The following is a 27,580-nucleotide window of genomic DNA, read 5'->3' on the forward strand; positions in this document are numbered from 1 at the left end:
GTGAGTCCAATTCCCACTTTCTAATTTTTCAAAAATAACACTGTCACAACATTTTTAATTTTTTTTAAAAAAAATCCACACTGATGAAAACACTAGTGTCATCTTCCCCCAGAAAGATTGCAACAGAAATTGGGCATTTTTTTAGGTGCAGAAATAAAAATCAGTTCAAATCCGTCAAGTGCGGAATTACAGAAGCCCAACAGGACCTGAACTTAGTGGGTTGAATACGCAAAAAACTTGCTGTGTGAGCATGCTGAAGAGTCCTAAAAACTACAATTCACTCTGCCCCCTAGGCTACAGTTACTATCTAATAATACAGCATACTTCATTCACCTATCCAGCCTCCCTCCTTTCTTCAAAGGCCTTCATTTAAACCCACAGTAATCAATAGTCAAAACCTCCAAATTAAGCAGCAGAAATAAAGTACAAAAATTATTTGTATGTAAAATGTTACAAGTAGCATTTATTTTTCGGGTTTAAAAATATCCACATTATTGGAATTGACCTTTTGACAATTTTATAAAATTCAATGTATCATAAAACAAGGAAATAAACCAAATCTACTTTTAAAAGTCAGATGTATAAAAATAATTTTATTTATCTGTAGTATCTATATAAACATATTTAGTTACCATAGATATTAAAGGAAACATTTTGTTATATGCATATTAAATATATTATTGTTTTATACTTAAATTTGGATAGCGTTGCTGTAAATAGTATACAGCTCCAAATGCTAGAAACATTAATAATGGTCTTAAAACTGCTAAAGCAATACAGGATTCATCACATACAATCCGGTGTTCGAAAGGTGGATACCATCGTGTATAGCCTATTAAAAAAAAATACAATAGAACTTTTTACTAAATAATCATTTTGTTTTTGAAACATTTAAACTAAAAAACATGAACCGTAATACATACGTTTGACTTTGTCACGTTCATGATTTCCTGGTAAAAGTAAAAGCATAAGAAGTGAGGAAAGATTTTTACATATATAGAGGTAATTTTACTCAGGATTTTTCTTCTCAGGAAAAACATGTAAAGGAACTTCAGAGTTTTGTTTGAATCCCACTATCCAAAACAAACAATACAATCACATAACACATTTTTGAGGTAAGTAAGCTAACATCCCCTTCCCTCCCGTTTTTTAGGCAATGAATAACAGTCCCTTGGACTGATAATTCTTATGAATACATTCCTTGATTTACCTCATTACTAAAAGAGAATTATATACTTTTGGAAGCGTTCCTAGAGGAAACAGAAAATGTTTTCCATTTCTTACTGTCTTTAGTTTTGGAAATGTAAAAGCTGTGTTTAGATTGTACAATTCTTTTCTGTTGGATGTGAGGGATTTGGATAAAAGGAGAAAATTATTAAAATCTTTTGATCCATGAGATTATTAATATTATGAACATATAATCTATTCTAAAACCACCATATTACTGCTGAAAATTCACAACTGATTGATCATGGATAGTGCATTTAGTTCAGAGATTCAAGGAGAGAAGACTAACAAAAAAGGCAGCCTTGACTGTTGTTTCCTTAAACAACTTGTGACCCTCTCACAATCCCATCCACCATAAACCTGCCTTCACAGGTCTGGGACTTCACAGGCAGTTAAGGGCAGTCACAACATACCACCTGTTTAACTTCTATTTATCAGGCAGAAAGCCCTGACCTAAATCCACACAGGGTCCCCTCTCTCCTTTCCAGAGGCTCCACCAGACAGGCAGCTGATTCCTTATATTTACTTCCCCTCACCCACTCGACTACTACTCAAAACTATTGGGGAAAGTGAACTCAGTGTTTACTTTCCCTATATGCTGTCACCATTTAATTAAATTTGGCTCATTTGTCATGACCAGGGTATTTGAAGTTTGTATGTGAGTTTGTGTCATTTCCCCTCAGCCAACCAACTGCAAGCCAGTCTGGGTTAATACAGATACAAGAACAACTTTTATTTACAAAACATATAATGCAGGAATAAATGATTTCACAAAATCATATATACTGTGGCTAAAGAGGGAATGTTTCAATATATCGCAATCGTAACAGGTGTCACCAGCCTGCTATATCTCTGCTGCCTTCTCTCAGCAGCTTCCCTCAGCCTTAATGTTCCAATGGACTTTCAACTGTCACTGGTCCAGCATTCCGCCAGCTCTCATTGGTTGTTTCCCAGGAGAGGTAGAATTGGAACCAGTATTGTCTAGTATTGTCAATCTCAGAGCTAGAGACTCAATGTGTATGTGGGTGTGGCTAGGTTAGGGTCAACAGAACAGTACTAAGATCCCAGGAAATGAATCTATAACCCATAGGCACTTTTCAGACCCACCCTCTTTAAGAACCACAGATGTTCGAGGTGTGCACTAAGAAAAAACTGTTCTATTTTTGTATCTGGGGGAGGGTCCATAATTGTCGCCAGAGGCAGAGCAGAAGCACCTGGGCTGAGGCAAGAGCACATGGTGGAGAGCTGCTGCTAGAAGGTAAGGAGTTGTTGTCTTTCTGCCTTTTGCCCTTTGCCTTTCCTAGCTACTGTGTGAGAAGCTGAGGGTGAGTGGGTTCTGTGTAGCTTGCTAGAGAGTGGTTCTGGTTAAGTTCTGTGTGGGGCTGTTGGGGGCTGAGTGAATTGCTGTTGTTTGCTGCTGGTTGCTGTTGCTCTTGGTTACAGCCCCGCCCCCTAGTGTCCTGGGGCCCTGCTGGGTTAGGCAGGGAGTGACCTTTTGAAACAAAAGGCTACTCCTCGCCAGAGGCAGAGCAGAAGCACCTGGGCTGAGGCAAGAGCACATGGTGGAGAGCTGCTGCTAGAAGGTAAGGGGTTGTTGTCTTTGTTGTCGAGCCTTTGGCGCGAGCCGAAGGGCGAGAGATAAAGGGCTCTTGGCCTGTGGCTCTTCACCTGGGGATCTGCCGGGGGACCTGAAACTCTGCTGGTATACTGGTTCTGCTGGTACTCTAGGTATATATCTGGAAGGCAATCATGTCTACTGAAGCCCCCTTTGTAGTCACCTGCATGGAGTGTGCCATGTTTGTTTTCCTCCCAGAAGAGAAGACAGAGTTCACTTGCCAGAAGTGTAAGCTGGTCACAGTTTTGGAAGAAAAGGTTCAGAGCCTGGAGGACAGGATCACCACCCTTCAGGAGATCAAGGAGGGAGAGGATTTTATTGACAACAGCCTGGGGGCTCTGCACAGCCAAGAAGAGGAAAGTCAAGGAGGAGAAGAAAGAGTTGATTTCCCTTCTGAGCCTCCTCTCAGATCTACGGTACAAACCCGAAGACGTCAACGAAGAAGATGCTCTGGTCCACTTGAGCTCAAGAATCGTTTTGAAGTGCTAGAGATGGTGACGGAGATGAGAGTGGAAGGAGAACCGCAAAGTGCTGGAAGAGGGTGTGCAGAAGACATGAGGCCACATGGAAGTGGAAAAAAACGGAAGGTGGTAGTCATTGGGGACTCTTTGTTCAGGGGTATGGAATGCCATGTCTCTGGGCCAGATCCCCTATTCCGAGAGATGTGTTGCTTGCCAGGGGCCAGAATTCAGGATATTACCGACCGGCTGCCGAAACTCATCAAGCCTGCTGATAAGTACCCGTTTGTGCTGATTCATGTGGGAATGAACGACATGGGTGCGAATACTGTTGCAAGAATTAAAGAGGATTATGAAGCTCTTGGAAGACAGTTGAAGACATTGGGAGCTCAAGTGGTATTCTCTTCTATCCTTCCAGTCACAGGAAGAGGAACACGCAGGGAGTGGACCATACTTGAGGTGAATCGTTGGCTGAATTGGTGGTGCCGGCAGGAGCGCTTTGGGTTCTGGAACCATGGGATAGGTTTTTGTAGAGAAGGCCTTCTAGCACATGATGGGCTTCACCTCTCAAGGGCAGGGAAGAAAACGTTTGGAACAAACCTGGAGAACTTCATCAGGAGAGCTTTAAACTGATGCCGCAAGGGGAAGGGGACGATCGACATGGTGATTTCAATGATGAAGTGAAAACAGTGGGGACCCACCTTGGTAGGAAAGGTCAAAGGTACAAGGCTACAAGTGTCTATATACCAATACCCAAAGTATGGGTAATAAGAAAGAAGAGCTTGAGCTTTTATTGCAAACAGAGGGCTACAATATAGTAGGAATTACTGAGACTTGGTGGGATGATTCCAATGACTGGAATGTGCTAGTGGATGGGTATGAGTTGTTCAAGAAAAACCGGAAGGGTAGAAGAGGAGGTGGAGTGGCGTTGTAGTGAGGAGAGGGCTTGATTGTCATGAAGTTATGGAGAATGGGGCGGACAGCCCGGTGGAAAGCATATGGGTAGAAATAAGGGAAGGAAGGACGAAGGGTATTATTGTTGAAGTCTGCTAAAGACCACCTGACCAGCGAGAAGAAACGGATGCTGCCCTCTTTGAACAGATTGGCAGAGTATCCAGACATCAGAACCTTGTAATTATGGGTGACTTCAACTTCCCCGATGTGTGCTGGGAGACAGGCTCAGCGAAGTGTCATGAATCACGCAATTTCCTGACCTGCCTGGCCGATAACTTCCTTTTTCAAAAGGTGGAGGAAGCTACAAGGGGCTCGGCCATACTAGACTTGATATTAACCAACAGGGAAGAATTGGTAGATGAGATGAAGGTGGTGGGGACCTTAGGGGGAAGTGACCATGTCCTCTTTGAATTCCAGTTGCTGTGGGGAGCCAAGGAAGTTTGTAGCCAGACTTGTAGGTCAGATTTTCGTAGGGCCAACTTCGATGAACTCAGAGGCTTGATGAGAGTCATTCCGTGGGGGAGTGTGCTGGAAGGGAAAGGAGCGAGTGAAGGGTGGTCCCTTCTCAAACACGAGCTTTTGGGTTTTTTTTTTGAAATTTTTTTATTTTTTTATTACTTACATTAACTAACAATACAGAGGGAAAGAAGGAGGGCAGGGGAAGGAAAGAAAAAAAAACAGCAACATATAACAACACTACACTACAAATAATGCTTTCCCTTCATACTGCCATTATTAAAAAAATTAAAACTTTGTAAGATACTGATGGAATGGTTGACCTTGCAAAATACAGATTACAATCCAAATTAAGTCTCTCCCCCCCCCCCCAGGCCTCGGACGCAGTTCTCTCTGAGCAACTGCAACCGCAGTGCTCATTCCCCCCCCCCCCCTTCAGACTTCAAATCCTTTTCTTCTTGCTTGGTGTCTTGCTGAAATTCTTGGTTTTTGTCCTCAAAATCCCTTAGTTGATCTTCTGATGTTATCTTGTAAGCTTGATCTTTGTAACTAAACCAGATACCTTCCGGAAATAACCATTTATACTTTATTCCACGTTCCCTCAGAAGAGCTGCAAACCTTTTATACTTAAATCTCCTTTTCCGAACTAGGAATGGAACGTCCTTCAGTATCTTAACTTTATTACCCAGAAAGTCCAGATCCGCATTGTATGAGTTATATAGGATAGTGTCTCGGATCCTCTTAGATGAAAAATCGATGATGATCTCGCGAGGCAGCTGACGCTTCGTTGCATATTTTGAAGAAGCCTGACGGACTTCTAAAATGGCGTGTTTTACCTCTTCTTTAGTTGCCCTCGCGGGTGTCGCAAATAGTTCCAAGGCCAGATCCCTTAAATCCTCATTTTCCTCCTCTTTCACGTTCTGGAGGCACAATATTGTCTGTGTTCGTTCCACTTGTAGCCCGATCAGCTGGTTCTCCACCAGCTTTAACTCTTTGTTCGTTGCCCTCACGAGTGACGCATTTTCCCGAGCAGACTTCTCTGCCCCCCCGCTACTTCCTTAATGGTTTTCACTTCGCTCTCAATTAAGCCCACCCTTTGATCTCTTTCATTCAGCTTGTCAACAAAGGGCTTTATGGCTTCGATAACCGACCTCTTCACCAAGTCCTCGAGTGACTCTCCTTTCCCCTGCAGGGCAGCCGAAATTGACTTGCCCAAAGCGGGACTCTGCTTTTTCGCTGCCATTTTAGGGGGGGGGGACTGCCGACCAAATTCTGAAACTCAGCGAGGGGGAAGAAACCCAAGCCTTCTTAGCTTCAGATCCCACCACTCCTTCGCGTGCGCTTGTAATAACAGAAGGGATTCGCTTACTTACAGGCTTCCGCCTAGTTCTGCTCTTTGCCGTTTTCCATGGCCCGGCAGCACTCGAGGTGCCGCGCACGTCTGCCGGCCTCCATAGGAACAAATGGGCAATTTACCCCCCGCATCGATTTCAGGGGGCTCTTCCCGCCGCATTCCGGACCCTGCCTCCCTCACTGGGAGTCCTGGGGGCTAATCTTCGCAGATCAGCCGCCCGGTCAGGCTGCTCCGGCGCTTCCTCCCGGACCTGCGGAGAGGAGCGTCCGACATGGCCGAGAAAACGAAACCGAATCCTCAAACACGAGCTTTTGCAAGCTCAAGCCCTCACTATCCCAGCAAGACGGAAACATGGTAAGGGCTCCAAGAAACCGATGTGGATGTACAGAGAGCTCCAGAATAAGCTAAGAGAGAAAAAGGAAATGTTCAGGAAATGGAGAGAAGGACAGACCTCTAAAGAGGAGTATATGAGGGTTACTAGGCACTGCAGATCAGCCATCAGAGAGGCCAAAGCTCAGTACGAGCTGGGTCTGGCCAGGAGGGCTTGCTACAATAAGAAAAACTTCTACAGATATGTGAGAAGCAAACGCAAGGTAAAAGAGGCAATTGGACCGCTGTTGGGAGTAGATGGAGAAACTCTGATGCAGGACAGAGAAAAAGCAGACAGGCTTAATGACTTTTTTGCCTCTGTTTTCTCCCTGAAGAACTCAGGCACATCTAGAGATAGTAGAAAATGTGGCAGGACACCTGAGTGGCTAATTGACATTGACAGAGAGGTTGTGGAGAGGTATCTGGCTGCACTGGATGAATACAAATCCCCTGGGCCGGATGGGGTGCACCCAAGAGTGCTGAAAGAACTTTCTAGAGAACTTGCAGAACCCCTGTCCATCATCTTCAAGGCTTCCTGGAGGACTGGGGATGTGCCACAAGATTGGAGAAGAGCAAATGTTATCCCAATCTTTAAGAAAGGGAAGAAGGATGACCCGGGAAACTACAGGCCGGTCAGTCTGACTTCTGTTGCTGGGAAGATATTGGAACAGATTTTAAAGGGATCAATCTGTAAGCATCTGAAGGACTGCTCAGTGATCTGGGGAAGTCAGCATAGTTTTGTTCCTAACAGATCTTGCCAGACCAACCTGGTTTCCTTCTTTGATCGAGCGACCAGCTTACTGGATCGGGGGAACTCTGTTGACGTGATTTATCTGGATTTCAGTAAAGCTTTTGATAAGGTCCCCCATGACATTCTGATGGGCAAACTGGAAGACTGTGGACTGGACTATAGGACAGTTCTGTGGATAAGGAACTGGTTAGAGGACCACACTCAAAGAGTGGTGGTCAACGGCATTTCATCAGATTGGAGGGAGGTGTCCAGTGGGGTGCCGCAGGGCTCAGTTTTGGGCTCGGTACTTTTCAATATTTTTATCAATGATCTGGATGGAGTGGAAGGGCTGGTCATTAAATTTGCTGATGATACCAAATTGGGAGGAGTAGCAAACACCCAAGAAGATAGAATTAAAATTCAACAAGACCTGAATACTCTGGAGAAGTGAGCAGCTGTGAACAGGATGCAATTCAACAAAGACAAGTGCACAGTATTACATCTGGGCCACAAAAATGGGAAGCACAAATACTGGATGGGGGATACACTTCTGGGCAGTAGTATATGCGAAAGGGATCTTGGGGTAAGAGTGGACTGTAAACTAAATATGAGCAGTCAGTGTGATGCAGTGGCAAAAAAGGCTAATTCAATCTTGGGTTGTATCAAAGGGGCCATAGCGTCGAAATCGTAGGTCATAGCCCCTCTCTATACTGCCTTGGTCAGGTCACACCTGGACTATTGTGTGCAGTTCTGGAGGCCTCACTTCAAAAAGGATGTAGCCAAAATCGAGAGGGTGCAGAGGAGAGCGACGAGGATGATCAGGGGTCTGGAGACTAAGCCCTACGATGAAAGGCTAAGGGCCTTGGGAATGTTTAGTTTGGAGAAGAGGAGGTTGAGGGGGGACATGATTGCTCTCTTTAAATATTTGAAAGGCTGTCATTTGGAGGAGGGCAAGGAGCTGTTCCAGTTGGCAGCAGCGGGTAGGACGTGAAGCAATGGGCTTAAATTACATGCACAAAGGTACCGGCTGGATATTAGAAAAAACTTTTTCACGGTCATAGTAGTTCAAACGTGGAATCAGCTGCCTAGGGAGGTTGTGAGCTCCCCCTCACTGGCAGTTTTCAAGAAGAGGCTGGATGAATACTTGTCAGAGATGCTTTAGGCTGATCCTGCACTGGGCAGGGGGTTGGACTAGATGGTCTGTATGGCCCCTTCCAACTCTATGATTCAATGATTCTACGTTTATGTTCATGCTGGACATTGCTGTTTGGGGATTCGAATATCTTGTTTTTTGCATTGTGACCATTACTTTCAATGGGAAAAAAAATCAATGGCTGGTGCTACAGTCATCAGTAGGCATGAAACCAGAACCCTTATGCCTGTTAACCTGACAGAAGCAGTTTGGAAGCTGCATGCTTGTTGTTATTTAGCAAAAGGACACTGCTAGCAACTCAGAAATAAAAACTATAACCTTTGGAGAATTAATGAAAAATTATTTTGGCAGCAAAGTACAAAACATTTAATACCCCTCCCCCCCGGCCGCTCCAGAACTTATTAAGGATTCAAAGAGGAATACAATGACCTCCCCCACAACGAATTAACAGGAAATAATTAAGCATGGAGAATAAAGTGTGCTCACATCCATGCTATGAAACAAAAACAGGTTAGTAACAAAATTTAAAGAGCAAATTGCAGGAAAAAGTATAACCTTTGCTGAACATGATTTACTTACTTTATGTCCAAATAAGCATAATAGCAGAGACAGCTCCATGAGGCCAGTTTCCAAACACTCATCAGATTCCTTCTCACAAGACTTTAGCTACTATTTCAAGCTGTCTGTTTGCAAGGGTAACCAGAATGGTGGCCAATATCTCACAAGATCAAAGTAGTCTTGAGTGAGTTTAGGAAGCCCTACAGGTTATATGAGATCAGCAGCAGTGAAGAGTTAAGTAGGGTTATTTTCTTGGGCTCTTGGCTAATAGCAGTGGCGGCAGCAGCAAGATAAAAGCAATGGGGTGGGAGAGACAGCAGTGACAAAACATCTTGAGCCAGCCTCTCAACACTAAATCTTTTCTGTGATGCTAGACATTGCAGTATTGTGATTGGGAATACAGAGCCAATGCTGTGTGGAACCAGTATCTAAATTTCATTTGCAGTTGCAGCACCATTGCAGAAGACCGACCCCAGGAAGAACAGAGTTATCAGGTAATCCAGTTCTGGCTTTAAGAATACCAGCACTAAATACCTATAGCTGTATGTGTCCTTCTTATAAACTTCTAAAGAGTTAAAAGAATTGCTAGAGTACCAGGTGCAGATAATAGCCCCAGGCCAGCATGACCTAACAAATCATAAGGTATTGGTGGTCTTGGAAGCTGTGCCTAGTAAGCAGAGGCCCAGTATATAACATCTGGAGGAAGAGACCTAACTGGGCTCTCTGCACTGGAGTCTGTCTGCATGAGTAGCTGTTTGTACTGGAGTGTGCGTTAGAACCTGCCTATCTGCATTGGAACCTGCCTGCATGAGGACCTGCCTGTAATGGAGCTTGCACTGGAAACTGTCTGTCTGCAATGGAGCCTGCAGGTGTACTGGGTGCTTCAAGTTAAGGAATTTTTCTTTCCCTTGAATTAAGGGATTGCTGTTTTGTTTCCCCAGTGGCAAGGGAGTGCTGTATGTCTGTTCCCCACCCCCACCCCCAATTAAAAGCCTATTTGTCTTGCCAAAATATCTTGCGTCAAGTGAGTTTCCTTGACTTCCCAAATCCTTGGAAGAACCCCTGCCTCTGGAAGAACAGCAGTTATCTGTGGAAAATAAATCCTTCAGCAGAATAAGAATCACAGTGGGAAAGCAATCACAATTGAGCATGCTTGACAATTCATCAGAATGTAATTTTACCAAATTAAACAAATGATCAACAGTTCAGACTCCTTTGTTCTCTGATCTTTTTCTGCCATGTATTCCCTTTGAACCTCTGCATTGTTATACAGTGCCCTGATAAAGCCACCTAACCCTCAGTACAAGTTTATTTTCTTTGAATGCTGGATGACTTGAGGGAACAGAAATTTTGTTTTTATAAGTATTTTGTAATAGAAAAATCTTCTATCCTAGCCTAAGGTATCCAAAGTGTTGTGAATATTTAAAGTAATATCTGATACATGTGGCAAAAAATATTTATTTTTATTCACTGATACTTTAGAATACACTAACAGCACAATCCTGAGGGAATGAGACCCTGAAAGCACTCAGGATGCTGATGAACTGCAGCCATTACACAGGCATATCTCAGGGATATGCTGGTACAACCTGGAGATATGGTTGTATAGCACTATGGCACCACTGACTGGAGCTGCACACTGATGCAGAACACCCTGCCACCCCTTAAGAGCACTGTCGGCACAACCCCCTGTGTCAGCATGGGAGGGGGTGGCCCCAGGAGTCAGTTGGCTCCCTAAGTCATCACAATCTAGGAACGCCACCAGCAACGGTGGAGGTTTACACCAACAAAACCTGTGGCATAGCATATAGGCATCCATGGAGTCCAGAAAACACAATCCCCTGTACCAGCCTCCACACCCCTGGTGGCTTCAGGACCACAGGAGGCTGATAAGCACCACAAGCACCCATTGCTGCCTGGACAGGTCTCCCCCCCCCCCCCGGCTGCCTGACACAATGTTAATATCCAATGGGCAATATAAGCCCACGATTGTGAGCCACCAGGCCAGATGCTAAGTCATGTGACACGGTGCTGATTGCTGGGCACCCAAGGCTTGTCAAGTTTCCCTGGGAGGGCACAGTGTGGTGTGCAGGCATGCTTCAGCAGCTGGTGCACAGTGTGGTGGAGCCCCTGACTGCATTTTGTGCTGCTATCTCGGTTTTCTTTGACAGAGGACTGTGCTTTTAAGGGGGTAGGACCAGGGAAGTGGGTGTTAGCTGGAGCACTGTGGGCCTGCCCCTCTCCTCACATCTTTCTGGAGCCAGATCCACATGGTTACTTCCATGTGATCTGTTGATCCCCCCCCCCTACCATCTATCACAGCTGAGCTGTCATGCCCCTGTGACATTTTATGGGCATAATGTCATGATCGCTGGAGATGCCAGTGCAGTTGCAGCTTGTGTAGCCCTGCTGCAAGTGCATTTGCCTGGTCCCTGGTCAGTGTGGTTTCCCATTAAGGAATGGAACAACAGCACAGCTGTTTTGCCAGTGTCTGGCCACCTCCACCACGGAAGCCCTCAGGACTGTGCTGTAGAAGTCACATTTTTAATAAGATTATACAGCCCTTCTACCATAAGCCAACTTGGAGATCATTCTAAATAAAAAATGGGTAACAGAACTTTGAAATAAATAAAACAGGACTGCAGCTACTATATTTATTGCTAGTCAGTTCTTTTGTCTGTATCTTCACAAGAAACGTGGTTAAGTACTGGGTATAAATCATAGCACTTTAAGTTCATTTAGTCATGCCCATGATGATGATCTGAAGAAGTGAGCTGTGGCTCACAAAAGCTCATGCCCTATCACTAATTTTGTTAGTCTTATAGGTGCTACTGGTCTCTTGCTCTTTTCCACATGATGAAATCAGACAGCTTTCTGGTTTAGGCAACAATCACATTACTTGGAGAACTTCTTCAAGATTTGAACTTGCCTAGAATGTAGTGTGATTCACTATAAATTGTTGCTAGAGCTGTCATGACAATCACAGCCAACAGGTAAGCTACAGTGGGACCATTCAAAGCAATCTGTTTTTCCTACTTGAGTTTAAAGTAGTTTATAATTTCTCTCAGGAAAAGGAACAGAAAGATGAGATATCCCCATGTCACTGCTGAAGCCCTGGCCCAAGTAAGAGCCCAACTGGATGCTTTTTAAAACATCAATAGACCTAATCAAGGAGAAGAATAGGAAATAATTCATCAACCCAAATATATGGAGTAACTGATATTGAAACTGAGGCAGCATGCAGCACAGACTTGCTTCACATATCTTCCATAGGATGTTATTGTTTTTCTCCACTCTAAGTCCCATTTGTTGGTCACATCAGAGAATGACAACAGATGGAACCTACGAGCTAAATTTTATATGAAAATCAAAGCCTATTTAATTTATTCCATACAACCCACTGTGACCAACTGAGAGTCACGCCTTTGCCTAATGTGTGTAAAGAAGTGATAAGAAATTTCTCTATCCTTTCCGGGGAAGAGAAGGGCTAGGAAGAAGTCTAAAACTGCTCCAACAAATGTCATTTTTTGGTGGGGAACCAGAGATGACTTCTCCATATTGACCCTCAGGCCCAGCTGGTGAAGAACGGTAAGAACCAGAGATGTGTGCTGGGACAGGGATTCTCTGGTCTGGCTCACTAGAAGCCAATCAAGATAGGGAAAAATGGTATACCCTTTTTCTCTGAAGTGGCTCACCACTACTGCCTTCGTAAAGATACAAGGGGCAGAGGAGAGACCAAAAGGAAGAACCTTGCATTGGCATTTTTGGAGCCACATTGAAAGCGAAGGAACTTTCTGTCGTGAACAACTATTGGAACACGAAAATATGCGTCTTTTAAATCGACAGTAATGAACCAAACTTGACTTTGTTCAAAGACAACATTCAAAACCTTCTGAAAACTATACACTCGTTTAGGGGATGAAAGTCTAAGATTGGGGCAGGAGCCATCTGACTTTTTGTTCACAATAAAACAGTGGGGAAACACCCCATTGGTACAACCGGTTGGAACCAGTTCTAAGGCCTGTTTCTGCACCAATGACTGCACTTGCCCTAAAAGGAAGGCAGGAGGAGGTGGAAGGTTGGATAGAGGAGGAATGCTGCACAGAGTTGTCTTGATTTTCTCCAGGCAGTAGCCTTCATTGATTATACACAATACTAATTCCCAAAGAGTTGCTTTCAGTTGCAACGCCTTTTCATGGCATGCCTTGGGCATAAATTGTTTACAGACTACACACTGCAAGGTGTCATTGCTCTTGCCCAGACATAAGAGATATTTTTCATGCCCATGTGATTGGGCCATCTTAGTTACATTGTGTGAACACTTCTTGGAGAAGCCTTCAAAGCCATGGAATCAAAGGCTCTGACGCTCATCAACAGGTAGGAATCAAGGTGCGGAGCAAAGACACATCCTTCTTCAGTGGCGGCTAAAGAACTGAAGGAGGGAGCCACTCGCCCCAACTTTTATAGTCTCACCTGGGGAAAAGTGCGCAAAGAAGCTAGGAAAGCATCTCATGCCTTTAGAAGCTTTAGAACATCCGCAGCTGGCCTGTGCATGCACTGTTCCCATGTGTGCCTGCACAGAAGACACGAGGAACCATAGTCATATTAGAAATCATAACTGCAATATGAAAGAGATGGAGTGTAGCAATTCACTTTTACACCACAAACCCAGTGTAGTGGGCAGTGCAATCCTAAGGGGGTGTGGGGAAAGTGAATAGGAACCGAACTAAGGCTTGCGACGGCGGAACTGGCTCCTACGTGGGCATAAATGGCCTTCTGTCGGTGGTGGCACGAGGTGCGCTACCGCTGCCAGGCCAGCGCGAGCAAGAGGCGGCCGGGCGGAGGCACGGCTAGTTCGCTCCCTAAGCCCTTCCAGAAGCGGGAATGCCCAAAGCGGCGCAAAAGAGCTACGCCACAAAAAAACAAGGCGTAGCCCATAGGCGCCCTTTGAATGGCAAAAACTTGGCCCCCTCTCTGAGAGCCCCACCCCGCCCTCGTGGCCCGAAGGAGCATAGGATAGGAACTATCATGGGGGTCAATCCACATGCGCTCTCGGTGCAGACAAGCCCTCCTCCCCTCACCCAATCACCCGCAGATGCACCCTATAAAACATCTGGCCAGCGCTGCCTGCACTCTCAGGTAAGTGAGCACATGGCTGAAAGCTCTGCCCGTTTGCTGTGTGCCGTGGGCACTTTGAACACAAGGCGGGAGAGAGGGTGCCCATGGTGGCAGGCACTGAATGCACTTTGGGGATTTTGCGAGAAAAGTGGGAGAACTGTGCACTCGCTGAAGGGAAGAAGGGCGAAGTCCAAAATATCTGGCTAACTAACAACAGCCACTCGTTTCTTTGCAGGTGTCCTGACTCTGAAGTTCCAGCTCAATAAGGTGTGAGGGAGCACTGACAGGTAAGGAGGAGATGGGGCAATGACTAACCCGTCTCGCTGATTAGTGCTAACTGCACCATCACCTGAACTCACCTGACCACTAGCCTCTTCAGGTGAGGCTCGGCAGGGGAGAGGGCAATGACGGCAGCCCCTGCCTGCCCCAGAGAGAGATGCCTGGAAAACTACCCTAGACCAGGTGTTTGTAACTACCTGCCCATTTCCTCCCTTAAAGGTAAAAGCACCCCAAGGCAGAGTGCATCCTCGTCAGATGGTCTTGCATCAGCTGGTCACTGCTGCCGCCGCTGCTGCTCTCTACTATGTGCATCTTCTCAGATGTTGGAGTGCGGGCTTTGCCTCGGCCATGGACCCAAGCAAAGCCCACATGTGTGTCTTTTTCTTGCAGGCACGTCCTGAGCATGTCCGCTTCTCCCCGCCCCCGCCCGCCCGCCCGCCCCCGCAATCCTCTGCGAGTGACATTCGGATCCAGCCCAGAAAACAATATCTCACAGCAGTCCGCATCTCAGCCTCGCCCCTGGGAGCGAGGAGGGCTGTGCGAAATGCCTTGGCTCCTTTTCCAGCTGAGAGACATTGGCACTTTTTCCAGTTTAATAAAACAAGTTGAAAAACAACAAACTTCTGTGTTTGCATGCCTGACTGACATTGTCATTAGCTTCTCCCTCAACACCATCACACATTTCCACTCACACATCACCACAAATGTATCCAGCAGACCCCGTTCAGCCTCCCCGCCCCCTCCTCTCCAATGTTTTATCAGGCAGAGGGGTGGGAATTGAACCATGGCCCATGAATGTCTGTGGGGAGTGGGGAGGCACTGAGAACTTTCATTCTCTGATAGGCTGAGCAGCTGGCATCTGATAAGCCAGGAAGATGGGGTGCAGGTGGAAAGCTGCTGCCAGGAGGTGGGCGTTGTGTTTGCGGAAGCAGGGATGGGCTTGGCATGGGGAGGGTCTCTCAGTTCACTCGGGGGGGGGGGCATCTCCCCAGTACTGGGACATGGCTGTCAAAGTCCAGCCCCCGCTCTCGCTTTGCAGAGATGCAGTGATGTGCGCTTTTCATTCCCCTCGTTTCCAAATGGCCTCATGGCCTCCCACGTGATTCCCAATGGGCATTCCTGTCACTCATTGCCAGCCACGCCTCCCCCCACCTGCTTCTCCAGAATCTGGGGACTAATTAGGGTTGCTGGTTTCCAGGTAGTAGCTGGAGATCTCCCAAAATTACAAGTGCTTTCCAGGCAACAGAGATCAGCTCCCTACTGTCCGGCCCTACTTTTTAGGGGGCGACGGACCTTTTTCTTTTGGGGCTGGCAGCAACAGCTGGTATGTGCAGGCGCACTGAGCTGCAGCCACTGGCCTGGCCCTCATCGGAAATGGGGGCTGGACGGGCGAGGGGTGGTGTTCAATCTGGACCTTCACTGTCACCTCTGCCCCCCTCCCTGGCAGGGATGCCTGCCCTCTCAAGGGGGCCTATTGGTGTTGCCGCTGTTTCTCCCTCGCCTGGATGTGAGGGGAGGGGTGTGGCCATTGGCTGGTGAGAGTGGGATTGTCGGGGGAATGGTGGGCGGGACCTCCCAGGGGCTGCTGCATTTCACCTTACCACGCTCGGGCGCTGGCGGAACTATCCTGCAAAAGTCAATAGGGTGCCATCCAGCGCCGCCCCATTTACACCGGCACATGAACGATGGTGCTGCCTGGGGGGTTAGGATTGCACAGCTAGTGTCTAAAAGGATGGACTGTGATCAGGGTTACCTAGGTTAAGCCACAATGCTCTGTAGGTCTACTATTCTGTCTCAGCCAACCCTACTTAATTGTGAGAATACAAAGCAACCATGCCTTACACTCTTTGGAGGAAATGTGGAATTAAAATATAATGAGTAATATGTATGTATGTTAGATACATTTGTTTTTAATTAAGTATTTGTTCAATTTTATACTTACTGCAAAGATTATTTTCACATGAGTCTCCTTGTGGGCACCGACTACATGACTTTCCTTGCATATAAGGTCTCCTTGGAAAATTGCCCCTAAAGAACAAAATGTTCAGACTGTATTAAGATTTAAATGCAAAATTATTTAAATATATTTTATACAACATACAGGTTGTCTATTATCAACCCACAAAAAAAAGAGTTGGAACACTTCAACAGTCTTATGATGAGGACTAGATATCAAATGCAACATATACAGAATTATTCTATTTACAGGGAGATATTTAGGACTGTCAAATGTGATTTTAGATGCCATGCCCAGTTTTACAGCTCATAAGTAGGGCTGTGCATGGGTGGGGAGATTCGGTATCCCCGCTTCAGGTTTACCCAAAACGGGAAACCAATCCGGAATACCCCCAAATCCGAAGCAGCAAGCCGCTTTGGATTCGGGTTCCGGAAATCGCTTCGGTATGCTCTGTGAAGATTCGAAGCATACTGAAGTGAGGGGGGGAAACTCCCCACTACCACCCCCACCCTCCCTGGGGCAACTCCTCCACCCCCCACCCAACCCTGGGGAGACCCCTCCAACCCCCACCCACTTACCTGGCGGCGGGTTATCAGCTGGGCGGTGGGTCACCGCCATCATGACGGCAGCACAAGGCTGCATGGCCTGGAGCCAGCTGGCTCCTCTGCTGCCGCCCGAGCGTGTGGGGTGGGGAAGGCCGGATCCGACTCCTCCGGCCCTTCCTGCCCCTCAAATGGCCATGGTGCGCCGGTGCCGCAGCAGCCATTTGAGGGGCAGGAAGGGCTTTCACCACCTCCTCCGGCCCTTCCTGTCCCTCAAATGGCTGCCACAGCACCGGAGCCATTTGAGGGGCAAGAAGGGCCGGAGGCGGTGGCTCCGGCCTTCCCCCCCACCCCGCAGGCTCGGGCAGCAGCATGGCGGCAGAGGAGCTGGCCCAGAGCCACCGCAAGGTACGTGGGAGGAGGGGGGGTTGATGTTTAAAGGACCCGAAGCTTTCCGAAGCATTTACGAATGCTTTGGAAAGCTTTGCTTTGGTATTCCGAAGCGGGGCCAGCATGCTGGTCCTGCTTCGGCAATACTGAAGCTTTCCGGATTGGGTCCGCTTCGGGTATCTTTACCCAAAGCGAAACCTGAATCACACAGCCCTACTCATAAGCCTTTCATTGCATTGCTTCACTACATCTTACAGTGGTGAAGACATTACTATACTCAGCCAAGCCCGTGTGGTCAGCATATGGAAACAGGCACACATTGGGACTACGCATGTGCAGGCACTCAGAACTGGATTTTCTTTTAGGCTACAGAGGGGGCAACCCAGGTCCCTTGGACCACTTCAGAGCAGTTTTTCCTACCAAAACAATCACGTGGTATAGACTGCTTGCCCCCTTTCCCCTCAGTTCTCCTGTACTGCCGCAAACTCCTCAATAATGTACCACAGAAAGTTCACAACGGGGCAGGAGGGAAGGAATGTGTGCTTGCACAAAGACCTAGATGAACAATAGCTACAGGTAAGTGCAACCCTGTTTTCATCTGTGATCTTCAGTGCAGTCCCATATTGGGAGAATAGCAAGCTACTCACCAAGGAGGTGGGGTGATGCTCTCAGGTGAAGAGAGACTGTAGGACTGCTTAACCCACAACTGTATCTCTTCTAGAGTTAACAACCACTACGTATTGCTTGATGAAAGTATTCTCCAAAGACTTATGTAGCTGCCTGGCAGATGTCCATCAGTGGCACCACTTGAATGAACACACAGGAGGCAGCTCGTGCTCTTGTTCCATGGGCACAAAGGGTAAATGGGCAAGGAACTTGAGCAGACTTGTAAGTTATAACACATTTTAAATGGCCAGTGCTACCCATCTGAATATTGGCAGAGATGACACAGCCTTGCCTTTATTACAATAGCAAACAAAAAAATGCAGAGTCTTTCTGAAAGATTGAGTTCTGTCTATATAAAATAAAACAGTCCTCTTCACATCCAATGTGCATAACATACATTCTTGAGAAGCATTTGGGTAGGGAAAAAACACTGGGAGGGTTATGCTCTGAAACACATGGAATCTAGACACTATTTTGGGTAAAAACGGCAAATTAGTACACATCACCACTTTATCAGGATACACCTGCAGGAAAGGGGAATCTACCCTTAACGCTTGGAGCTCACTGACTCTCGTAGCCAATGTAATAGCCAGTAAATAGGCTACTTTAGAAGAAAGGAGTGGTAAAGGGCATGTTGTCAACAATTTGAATGGTTTTAACATCATTCTGGCTAAAACCAGGGAGAGGGACCATTGTAGAATCAGAGGGGCCCTCTGTGGGTGCAAATTATATAGTCCTTTCAAAAACAACTTTGACAAATAGTGTGAAGATATTGTTTTCCTGTCAATATCACTATAAATGGCTGCTAAGTGGATTTTAATAGATGAAGCCAAACTTGAGGTTTGCAGGGAAATTAAATAATCAAAGATATTAGATAAACAAAAGTGTCAGGGGCTATTCCTTTAGCATCAGCCAAAGCACAAACTTGTTCCACTTAAGGATATACGATCTTCTAGTAGAGGGTCTGCTGGCACTTAGTAAGACATTTGACACTTCCTTGGAAAAATGCAATCCTAATGTTTGAGGAACCAAGATGTCAACTGTAGCCTGCAACAACTGACCAAAATGAAGTAAGTCTGGTACCCACGGTAAGTGAATATAATTCCCCTCGGTCAGGCACTTAAGTACATGGAACCAGGGTTGCTATGGCCAGAATGGAGCCAATTACTATTAAAACTATTAACAACTAACTATATAACAGCAAACCAGCATAAAGTGGAGCAGCTAGCAGAAATGTCAGTCCTTTGCAGCAGCAAAACAAACTGAGGGAAAAGGGGACGACCTCTCTCTACTGTGTGACTGTTTTGGCGGGAAAAACTGCTCTGAACCAGTCGGAGGGAGAGAGGCTGTCATCTCCGTAGATTAAAAGCTAAGAAAATCCTGTTCCAAGTGGCTGGCCTGTGCAAGAACAGCCCCAATATGGGACTGCACTGGAAGATCATAGATGAACTTCTGAAGTTTCCTCATCACACTTTTGTTCAATTGAGACAATCACTACTAGGATGGATGATTATCACGACTGGCCCAAAGCAGCTTAATTCTCATTCTTATTTTCAAGCACTTGTGTGTAGAACCTTGTTCGAATTCTTAAAGCAAATAGTGAATTAAGACAATATTTCCAACATGCCAAAGCTGACCAGATGTAATCCTCAAGTAATAGGTGTAAAGCAGGTTTCCCTAATACAGTGCCCATGGGTGCACCTATGCTTGCCAGTGCCTTTCCTGGTGCTCAACCAGAGTTCTTAGAAAGTAGGTAGGGCCACTCTGCAGCACAGCTTTGCCATTGCCATGCAAATTTTTAGGTTTTTGAGCGGCAAATTGAGTGGCAGGCACCACACAACGAGCTGTGCTGAATATCTAGGTATGCGTACTGTCCATCTTAATCATTATCTTCTTCTCCCTTCTCCACCATGGGGGTGGGAAGAAATCTGTTTCCTTCTCTGCATGAGCCAGCTAGACTACTCCAGTCCTGAGTGCCCCCGTCTTGTCACTGCCAGGGTAGGCGAAAAAAACTCCTCCCTTATGCAGTCCAGCTGGCTTGCTCTTGCCAGCTGCTGGAAGCCACTGCTGCTGGAACAAGAGATTTTCCCTCTCCTGTGCAAACGAGTGGGGTTGTTCTCACTCTGGGCACTACTGCTGAGAATGGGGATAAAGCCTTCCCTTTGCTATGCAAGCTGGTTGGGCTGCTTCTGCTGCTGGGGATGAAGGAAGAGTCTCCTCCAGTTCAAGTTGGCCTGCTCTCTTCTTGGGCACTGCTGGGGATGAAAGAAAAGCCCTCTCATTGGGTTGCTATGTTGAACAGGAGAGTGGGGAGAGAAAAAAGTTGGAGTGGGGAGAGAAAACCAAGCCAAAAGCAGGTAGAGGTATGAGGAAAGCCAGCAGAAACCCTTCTTTCCTCTTTTTCTTCTCCACTATCATTGAGATTTCCCTTCTACCCCTTCCCCACCCCACCTTGGGCTTATATGGGTTCTTCTGTCTTTTTATCTCTCCACTACCATTTCCTCTGAGTTAGGCTTTTTTTTAAAAAAATCCATTCTTGCATGTGTGTAAGAGAAAGACCCCCCCCCAAACTTGAGTTTCATGTTTTTTAAAAAAATCTTTTTATATATACAAATACCCACAGACACACACACCACTTAGGCTTCCTGTGCATATGTTCTTCCCTACCCTGGATTCCTCTCTCTCTCTCTCTCTCTCCATGTGTGTGTGAGAGTGTGTGCGTGTGTGAGAATGAATGACCCTCTTGGGCTTGCCCCCATTATATGCCAATATAAACTACTTTTGTAGTTTTATTGTATAATGTTCATCATAGCATATCATGGTACACACCTGGTATAAGTTTGTGATGTTTGTGGTATAATGCTGATAGCAGCTTTATATTTTTTAAAAAACAGTTCACCTGTCTAAACCTAAAATGATATACTAAAAAACACAGCAGGACTTGCTTCTACCTAAACAAGATAACAGGATTGGACTGTACAGCTGAACCGTAACTGGAACTTGTATTGAAATCATTATTTTGTAAAGCAAAAATAAAATCAAGCCTACATTAAAATATACATCTAAAATTATCTACATAAACAACAACTGTATCTAGCATAGAAGCATTCTCCTCCAAACTAGATGTTACAAGGAACTCATGGATGCTCCTGAGTACAGCATCTCTGCACGGGTAATATTGAGAAAATGCAGTTTGATGTTTTCTCATGCCTCTTTCCCTACATTGACTGCAGCTTCTGGGAAGGAAGGTGTGGCAGCTCAGAGCACTCATTCTTTTTTGAGACAATATTTAATTAATAATTTTATTTTCTTTTTAGCCACATGATTTCAAAGTATGCTAACAGGAAATAATATATTAAAACAAAAAAAAATATCAAAACATTCTACCAATAATACCTACAAAACAGCAGAAAGAGATCAACATTACAGTCAACAGTCCCGGAGAATAAAAATTCATATTACTAAAGGATCAGGATACAAAACTTTGAGGAAAGAGTTCTATAACGGAGGTAGCACTACAAAAAATAGGCTGCTGTCTCTCGCAACTTTCTATCTTATCTTTGTTTGGAGGTTCTAGCAGGGGAGCGCAGCTATCGTATACCCTTGACCGAAGAACGGTACACTCCTTCTATCTGGGATGGTCGTCCTCTTCCACCGAGCGCGCAGCTTCGGGAGGGACGCACATGGAGCGGTGAGGGAGGAAGGGGACACCCGCCTAGCCAGCCAGATCAGCCGAATCAACCCTGGCAATCAATGGGGTGACAGATGTCGCAGCCAGATCGCCCTCACATCCCTTATCTTTTAAGATGAGGGAACACAGAATAGGGCTGCAATGGAGAAGCCTAATACTACCCAGGTTTACAGGAAAAAAGCAGTCTATGCTGCTCCAAAGCCATTTAGAGATTTAAAGGTGGTAACAAACACTTTGGGCCAAACCAGATATGACATTTTCCCACAAGACAGCAGCTGATATCTGACCAATTCAACTCATGGAAAAATGTTGCATGTAGTTTGGCCCATTGATTGTATCTGGAAAAAAAGAAAGCTTGTTTATGCTTACTTTGCTGAGCTACTTTGCTGCCTCATGCCAAAGCAGGTCTTTTAAGTATTTTCCTAGTAGCTACCCTGTCAGCAATCCTGCTGCAATATTTTACAACAGAAAAATTGAACAGGCTAGCCGTATTGCACTGCAATATTTGAATATGAGTGACTATGGCCAAATCCTGACTCTCAGGCATAGAGGCTGTCGATACAACAACTGAAGCTGAGGAGACACTGACTCTGACCAAAAGGGCTATGCTAAGAATCATGGGACCTGAATGCACAAAAGCCATGTGGGACAGGAGTTGTAGTATGGACAAGAACTGGGTGAAACTTGAGTAAGAATGTTGGCTGGATACAGCCCATTGTGTGTAACAGAAGAGGCTTAATTAACTGTCTTCTGCAAATATGGATCTAATAGTACCCACAATTTGTTAACTGTCAGGAGCCCATGTGGAGAGGTCGACAGGCAGGGCAGAACAACTGGAATTCAGAAAAACATAGAAAAGCATGTGCATGGGGTATGTGTATGTAAATATACGCAATACTTTCTTATGGGGACTAAAGTGATTTACATTGTTCTCCTCTCCTACATTTTATCCTCACAGCAACCCTGTGAAGTAATTACACTTAGCACATATGACTGGCCTGAGGTTTCCCAGCAAGCTTCCATGACTTCTACCCTAAACTTATTTTACTACTTTAGCAACATAAAATGCATCATTTAAAATTTATGTCATGTATATAATTATTTTATTTGCATATTAAGCATTATTTTCAAATAATAAACATTATTTTCATAATAAGTTTTCCATAAACAAAGTTATAAATATATACAATACTTGAGAAAGAGATGCAAAGTGCTACTTCCTATGCTGCTTTAGCACACGTATCTTAGAGTGCAATTCTAGGAACATTTTTCTGGGAATAAGCCCATTGGATAAACCCAAGTAGGATTCTGAGTAGTATGGGATTCGGAAGGAAGTCCCTTCCACTGGGATTACAAGAGTCTAACAAATCTGCCTGCAGAAAATAGGAGGAGCTATCCCAACAGAAAACTGGCCAACCCTAGCCTTCCAAAGAATAGGAAACACAAATTTCATAGTAAATGAGGCAAAGTATATGATTTGGACATGTACAGTCTCACACAATGACAATAGGATTAACTGTAAATATGGATATATCACTACAAATGTAAATTTCCAGAAATATTGAAGACACAAGGGAAAAAAATTCTTTTATGGGATTGTTTTGGAGGGTGGGGAATAGTAATTTTGGGGAAAATTGACATTTATACAGTACTTACTTTCCTATCAAACCCAATTTCTTTCACTGGTTGGGCAACATAAAAAGCATAATGTATAACTTACTAACACATAAAATTGTATTAGCATATTTATGGAATTTAAAAGTATAAATATCTTCACTTGCTAGAAGAAAATTGCAAGGATATCCAATTCAGATGCATATATGATGAAATCTATTGAACAAATGTTAAATTACCCTGGGCCATAATTGCACACGAAGTATTCAATATTGTTTGACTGATGCATTTTACGGCAGAAAACAATAGCACAGCCGAGTTTATAAGATGCATCCCATACAACCTGGGAAAAAAGGAAGCTTTATTTTACAAAATAAAGTGCAAGCTGTGCTAAGAAACAGCATACCAATTTCAGTTAAATTTATTCATTTATCTTATATACTGCCTCTCCACCATATTTGGTGGAGCATACGTATAAACACTATTAAAATAATATAAATACAAACATTAAAATCAATAATACAATGTTAAAATAAGAATACAAACAGTAAAAACCAATAATACAATAAAATATAAACATTAAAACATTAATACCAGATCTCTCCTTTGTATTTTTTTCACTTCATAACATTTTGAAGCCACGGGAATTGAAAAAAAAATTAAAATTTTGCAAAAAATTGAAATATATCCAGTATTTTCCTATCAAGTTCAAACTTATCTTACTACTTTAGCAACATACAATGCATTATTTGTGGTTAGTAATTAAAATTGTACTACTTGGCATATTTATGGACTTTAGATATATAAATGCTTGAGTTTTCTTTAAGCAAAACTGCAAATATACCCAAATAACTGAATGCGAGCAACAGACTACTTCACAATATGCCACATGTATCTTCATTTTTAAGCAATAGTCTTTGTTGCTTGTGGACTCTGAAAATATACCCTCCTACAAACATTCTGTTACTGAGATACCTCTCAAGATGTCTATAGCGCATTCCATGGATGCCATAGACTCCTGTCCAGTGTTGGGTAATAAGAACCACCACAGTTTTTTTAAGACAAATCTTATGAGTTTATGCAGACCGGATCACTATGAGTAAGGAATACGTGAGGCTCTTTGGTAACTTCTAGCAGGGAATCTATCATTACAAGAATATCACTAGATTGTTTACTAGACACACGAGGAAGCCTTAACTAGAGAGGACTGAAATTTTGCAAGCAATCCCCTAATTATGTCTAATGAATGAGCCACTTGCTTGAATTAGATCTGGTCTGCTTAGCAGAGATGTAAAATTACTGGAAAAAATAGGGAGGAAATTGGAAAATTGAAATATACGATAAACTTACTCTCTAAAATCTAAACTGTACTAATCTCACACTATGTAATCTGCCTTGAGTCTCAGTATGACTATAAACAAAAAACAAACAAGTCTAAACTTATACTGCTTCAACAATGTTAAATGAATCATTTATAATTTGTAAAAAAGTTCTACTATTTGATATATTTATGAAATTTTAAAGTATAAAGGTCTTAGTTTCTACAAGACTAAAGCGACAAGAACTACAAACAGCTGCATTCTACACTCTTACACATGTCTCTTAGCTATTACTATGTAAGAGGTGGAAAAAAATGAAAATACAGAATACAAATTTTGTACTAAACTAATCTGTGTGTTTTTTGTACTGAAACAATCCCGTATCATATCTGGGGACCTAGCTGAGCTTTACCACATTTACAACTCTGAATTTTTTAGTGATGTATTATCATAAACATTATCTATATATCTAATTCTCACCATAGTGCAGAGTGCTTGTCTTTTTCCCCTCTTGAAGCTAAAAGCAATCCAAGTACCCCAAACTTTGAGAAAACAGCATGGGGAAGAAGAGCAAAATCCCCTTTCCTCAATTACATGGTTCCAATCTAGGTTTTCTCCCCCAATCCTTTTTTGAGGGTTATCTACCTTGCATGTATCGGGATTCAATTGTGGATCCTAAACACCATTAGTATGGTCCTTAGTTGTAGGTGTTCAGCCAGATTTTCACAACAAATCACAGGTTCCTAATGTTTTGCTATATGTGTAGACAACAGAAAAATAGCAGAAAAATAAAAAAAATTACCTGAGTGTAATGACCACATACACCGGTACACTTATGGTAATCATACATATAGTTAGTAACTTCTGAGTTCCAGGCTGCAATGGCACCAGTTGGATCAAAATGTCTTCTCACAGCACTTGACATCCATAAATTTTCTCCAATGAGCCAAAATGAAGGATCAGGGTGGCTCTTTCTATATGGGTTATGCTTAAAAACACATCTGTTTGCCCATGCTCTAGCAGTTCGAGCTAATGCTATATCCCATGTCTATGAAATAAAAATAAGTATCATGTACAATATTGGGATATTTCACAGAAAAGTATGATATAATTGTCTTAGAAAAAAGATACTAACAGTAACACTAATTTATGGAGCACCAAAGAACTAGGCAGGCACCATATATTTTAACTGATGATCCTTGCACGTAAGATTAGTCTTAATAAACTCAGAGGAAAACAGAAGCGACATACAAAAGTGCCAGCACCGAAGCTTAAAGCGGTGTGCCAACGTAACAGCTTCTCTGCTCTCACAGCACCGCAAAAGGAGCTACGCAGCGCTCGCTTCAAGACGGCGCAACCTTACAGCCTCTATTTATTTATTAGACCGCCCTCTCCGTCAGAGGATTGTCCGTTGAGCTTATTCATATTCTATGGCAAAAAGCAGGCTACAGGTCTCCGGGGCATTGGGAATGTAGGCAAACTGTTCGCACCACAATCACCCACCCCCACCTTTCCCCGCTTCTTTCCCAATTTCGTTCCCAGTGCACACCATATACAGCATGTTGGCAGCCGAAGGCTGGACTTGGGAGCGGTGCTTGTTGTGGGCATCCAAGCACTGCTTAATGAAGGTCTCGTTGGTGATGCTGGGGTAAGCCCCCGGCAGCGGCCGAAACGCTGCCTGGTCACTCGGCTCCCTGAGGGCGAGGAAGCCCAGCACAGCCGGCAGCCAGAGCCTCATCGCGGCTCCGACGCCCGTACGCCTCTCTCCCTGGCCCGCTACCAACCGTCCTCCTCCGCTCCAACGGTCACAGCCGAGCCGACCCCGCCCCTTTCTAGGTTCCCGCGTCTCCCCGCCTGACCTGTTTTCCTCACGGAGGGTGCCGTAGGGAAGCGATTTGGTTCTGATCGGTGCTTTCCGATCACGTTCCAGTATGGTTATATTAGGGTTCTTGCCACGCCCGCCTTTCACATACCGCAGTGCGTACGTCTGCCTCGTCTGAAACAAACCAGATTAGAACCACTCCCCCGACGATCCCGCGCCGACACTCGTTCTAATAAGCCTCCTCGGGCATTGAAACGGAGCCGGGTGGGAGAGACTCTGCTGCACCAGGCGCCAGATGCCCCGTGGCTCGTAGGTTGAGCGGGGTTCCTGCTTAGGAGGGCATCCCGGCAAACCCACCTCACCATCGAGCCGCCTGCCACGATGCCAGATATTCCTGTCCCCCAACAAGCGGCTGAAGGGCCCGCAACGGAATGCGATCTAGAAGAGGGAGAAGGGTCGCTTGAGGCTATGTTTCCACTGCTCTTCTCACCCAGTCCTTTCTCCTCCACCCCTCCACGAATATCGGCAGAGGGGAGGAACCACGTTTCCAAGAAGAGCAAGATTCGAGTCCAGCAGCGCCTTAACAACACCAAATAGATTTCTAGGGCGTGAGCTTCCCATAGCCAGAGCGGCCTTCATCAGATAGGAGTGGGAAAAGGAAGGCGCCCTTATAATCCAGGCAGAGGGTGGGAGGGGTATTGTAAATTAGTGTAATTGGTGTCACTAGCTATAATACATGTTGTACATATAGGGAGCACCTCTCCATGTTGCTGAGACCAATGCAAAAGTTGACATATTACAAGAGAATCATTAAGATCTTATCCAAGTCCATCACTGAAAATCCTAAGCAAAGAGTGAAGATGGTAATGAAAATCATTTATTAAGTGCTGTTTGAAGAAGGTAATGAAGAACACTGGTCATAAAATTCTTTTGGAATGAGCCCCATCCCCTCATTCCAAAAAACAAGAAGTTGGTGAAGGAACAAAAAGCCAGTTATCAAAACTAGGAATTGGATTATTGTGAAGTAATAGAAATCAATGAGACATTTTCATTATTGCTATGAATTATTACAAAATGTAATGCACATCTAAATTTTTCTGGAACACATTTTTGCAGTATCCTCTAAAACACATTTATGATTTTTCTAGTTTTTTAAAAATAAATTACACTTAATATTCTATACAGTCTCTTGCTACACTGTTGAGATCATGTTTTCAGAACTACTAAAATGAGTAACAGCATATGTTGTTGGCATTTTGGCTTATTTCATGATAAATGTCTGAGCTTTGCTTGGGATATTTGTATACT

At 44.5% G+C, this 27,580-nt stretch overlaps 1 protein-coding gene across 1 annotated transcript; it reads right to left on the reverse strand.

The window, feature by feature from the left end:
* Nucleotides 1–669: 669 nt before the first annotated feature.
* Nucleotides 670–26,188, reverse strand: LOC129335328 (glioma pathogenesis-related protein 1-like). Its single transcript, XM_054987762.1, has 6 exons — nucleotides 26,000–26,188; nucleotides 25,253–25,498; nucleotides 23,371–23,474; nucleotides 16,214–16,299; nucleotides 924–950; nucleotides 670–832 (listed from the first exon to the last, which is right to left on the reverse strand). The coding sequence occupies exons 1-6, from the start codon at nucleotides 26,186–26,188 to the stop codon at nucleotides 678–680; spliced, it is 807 nt and encodes a 268-aa protein (XP_054843737.1). The 3' UTR covers nucleotides 670–677.
* Between the last annotated feature and the right edge of the window lie 1,392 nt (nucleotides 26,189–27,580).

Source organism: Eublepharis macularius, chromosome 9 (genome assembly GCF_028583425.1).
Source record: "Eublepharis macularius isolate TG4126 chromosome 9, MPM_Emac_v1.0, whole genome shotgun sequence".
In the NCBI taxonomy this organism is placed as follows: Eukaryota; Metazoa; Chordata; class Lepidosauria; order Squamata; family Eublepharidae; genus Eublepharis; species Eublepharis macularius.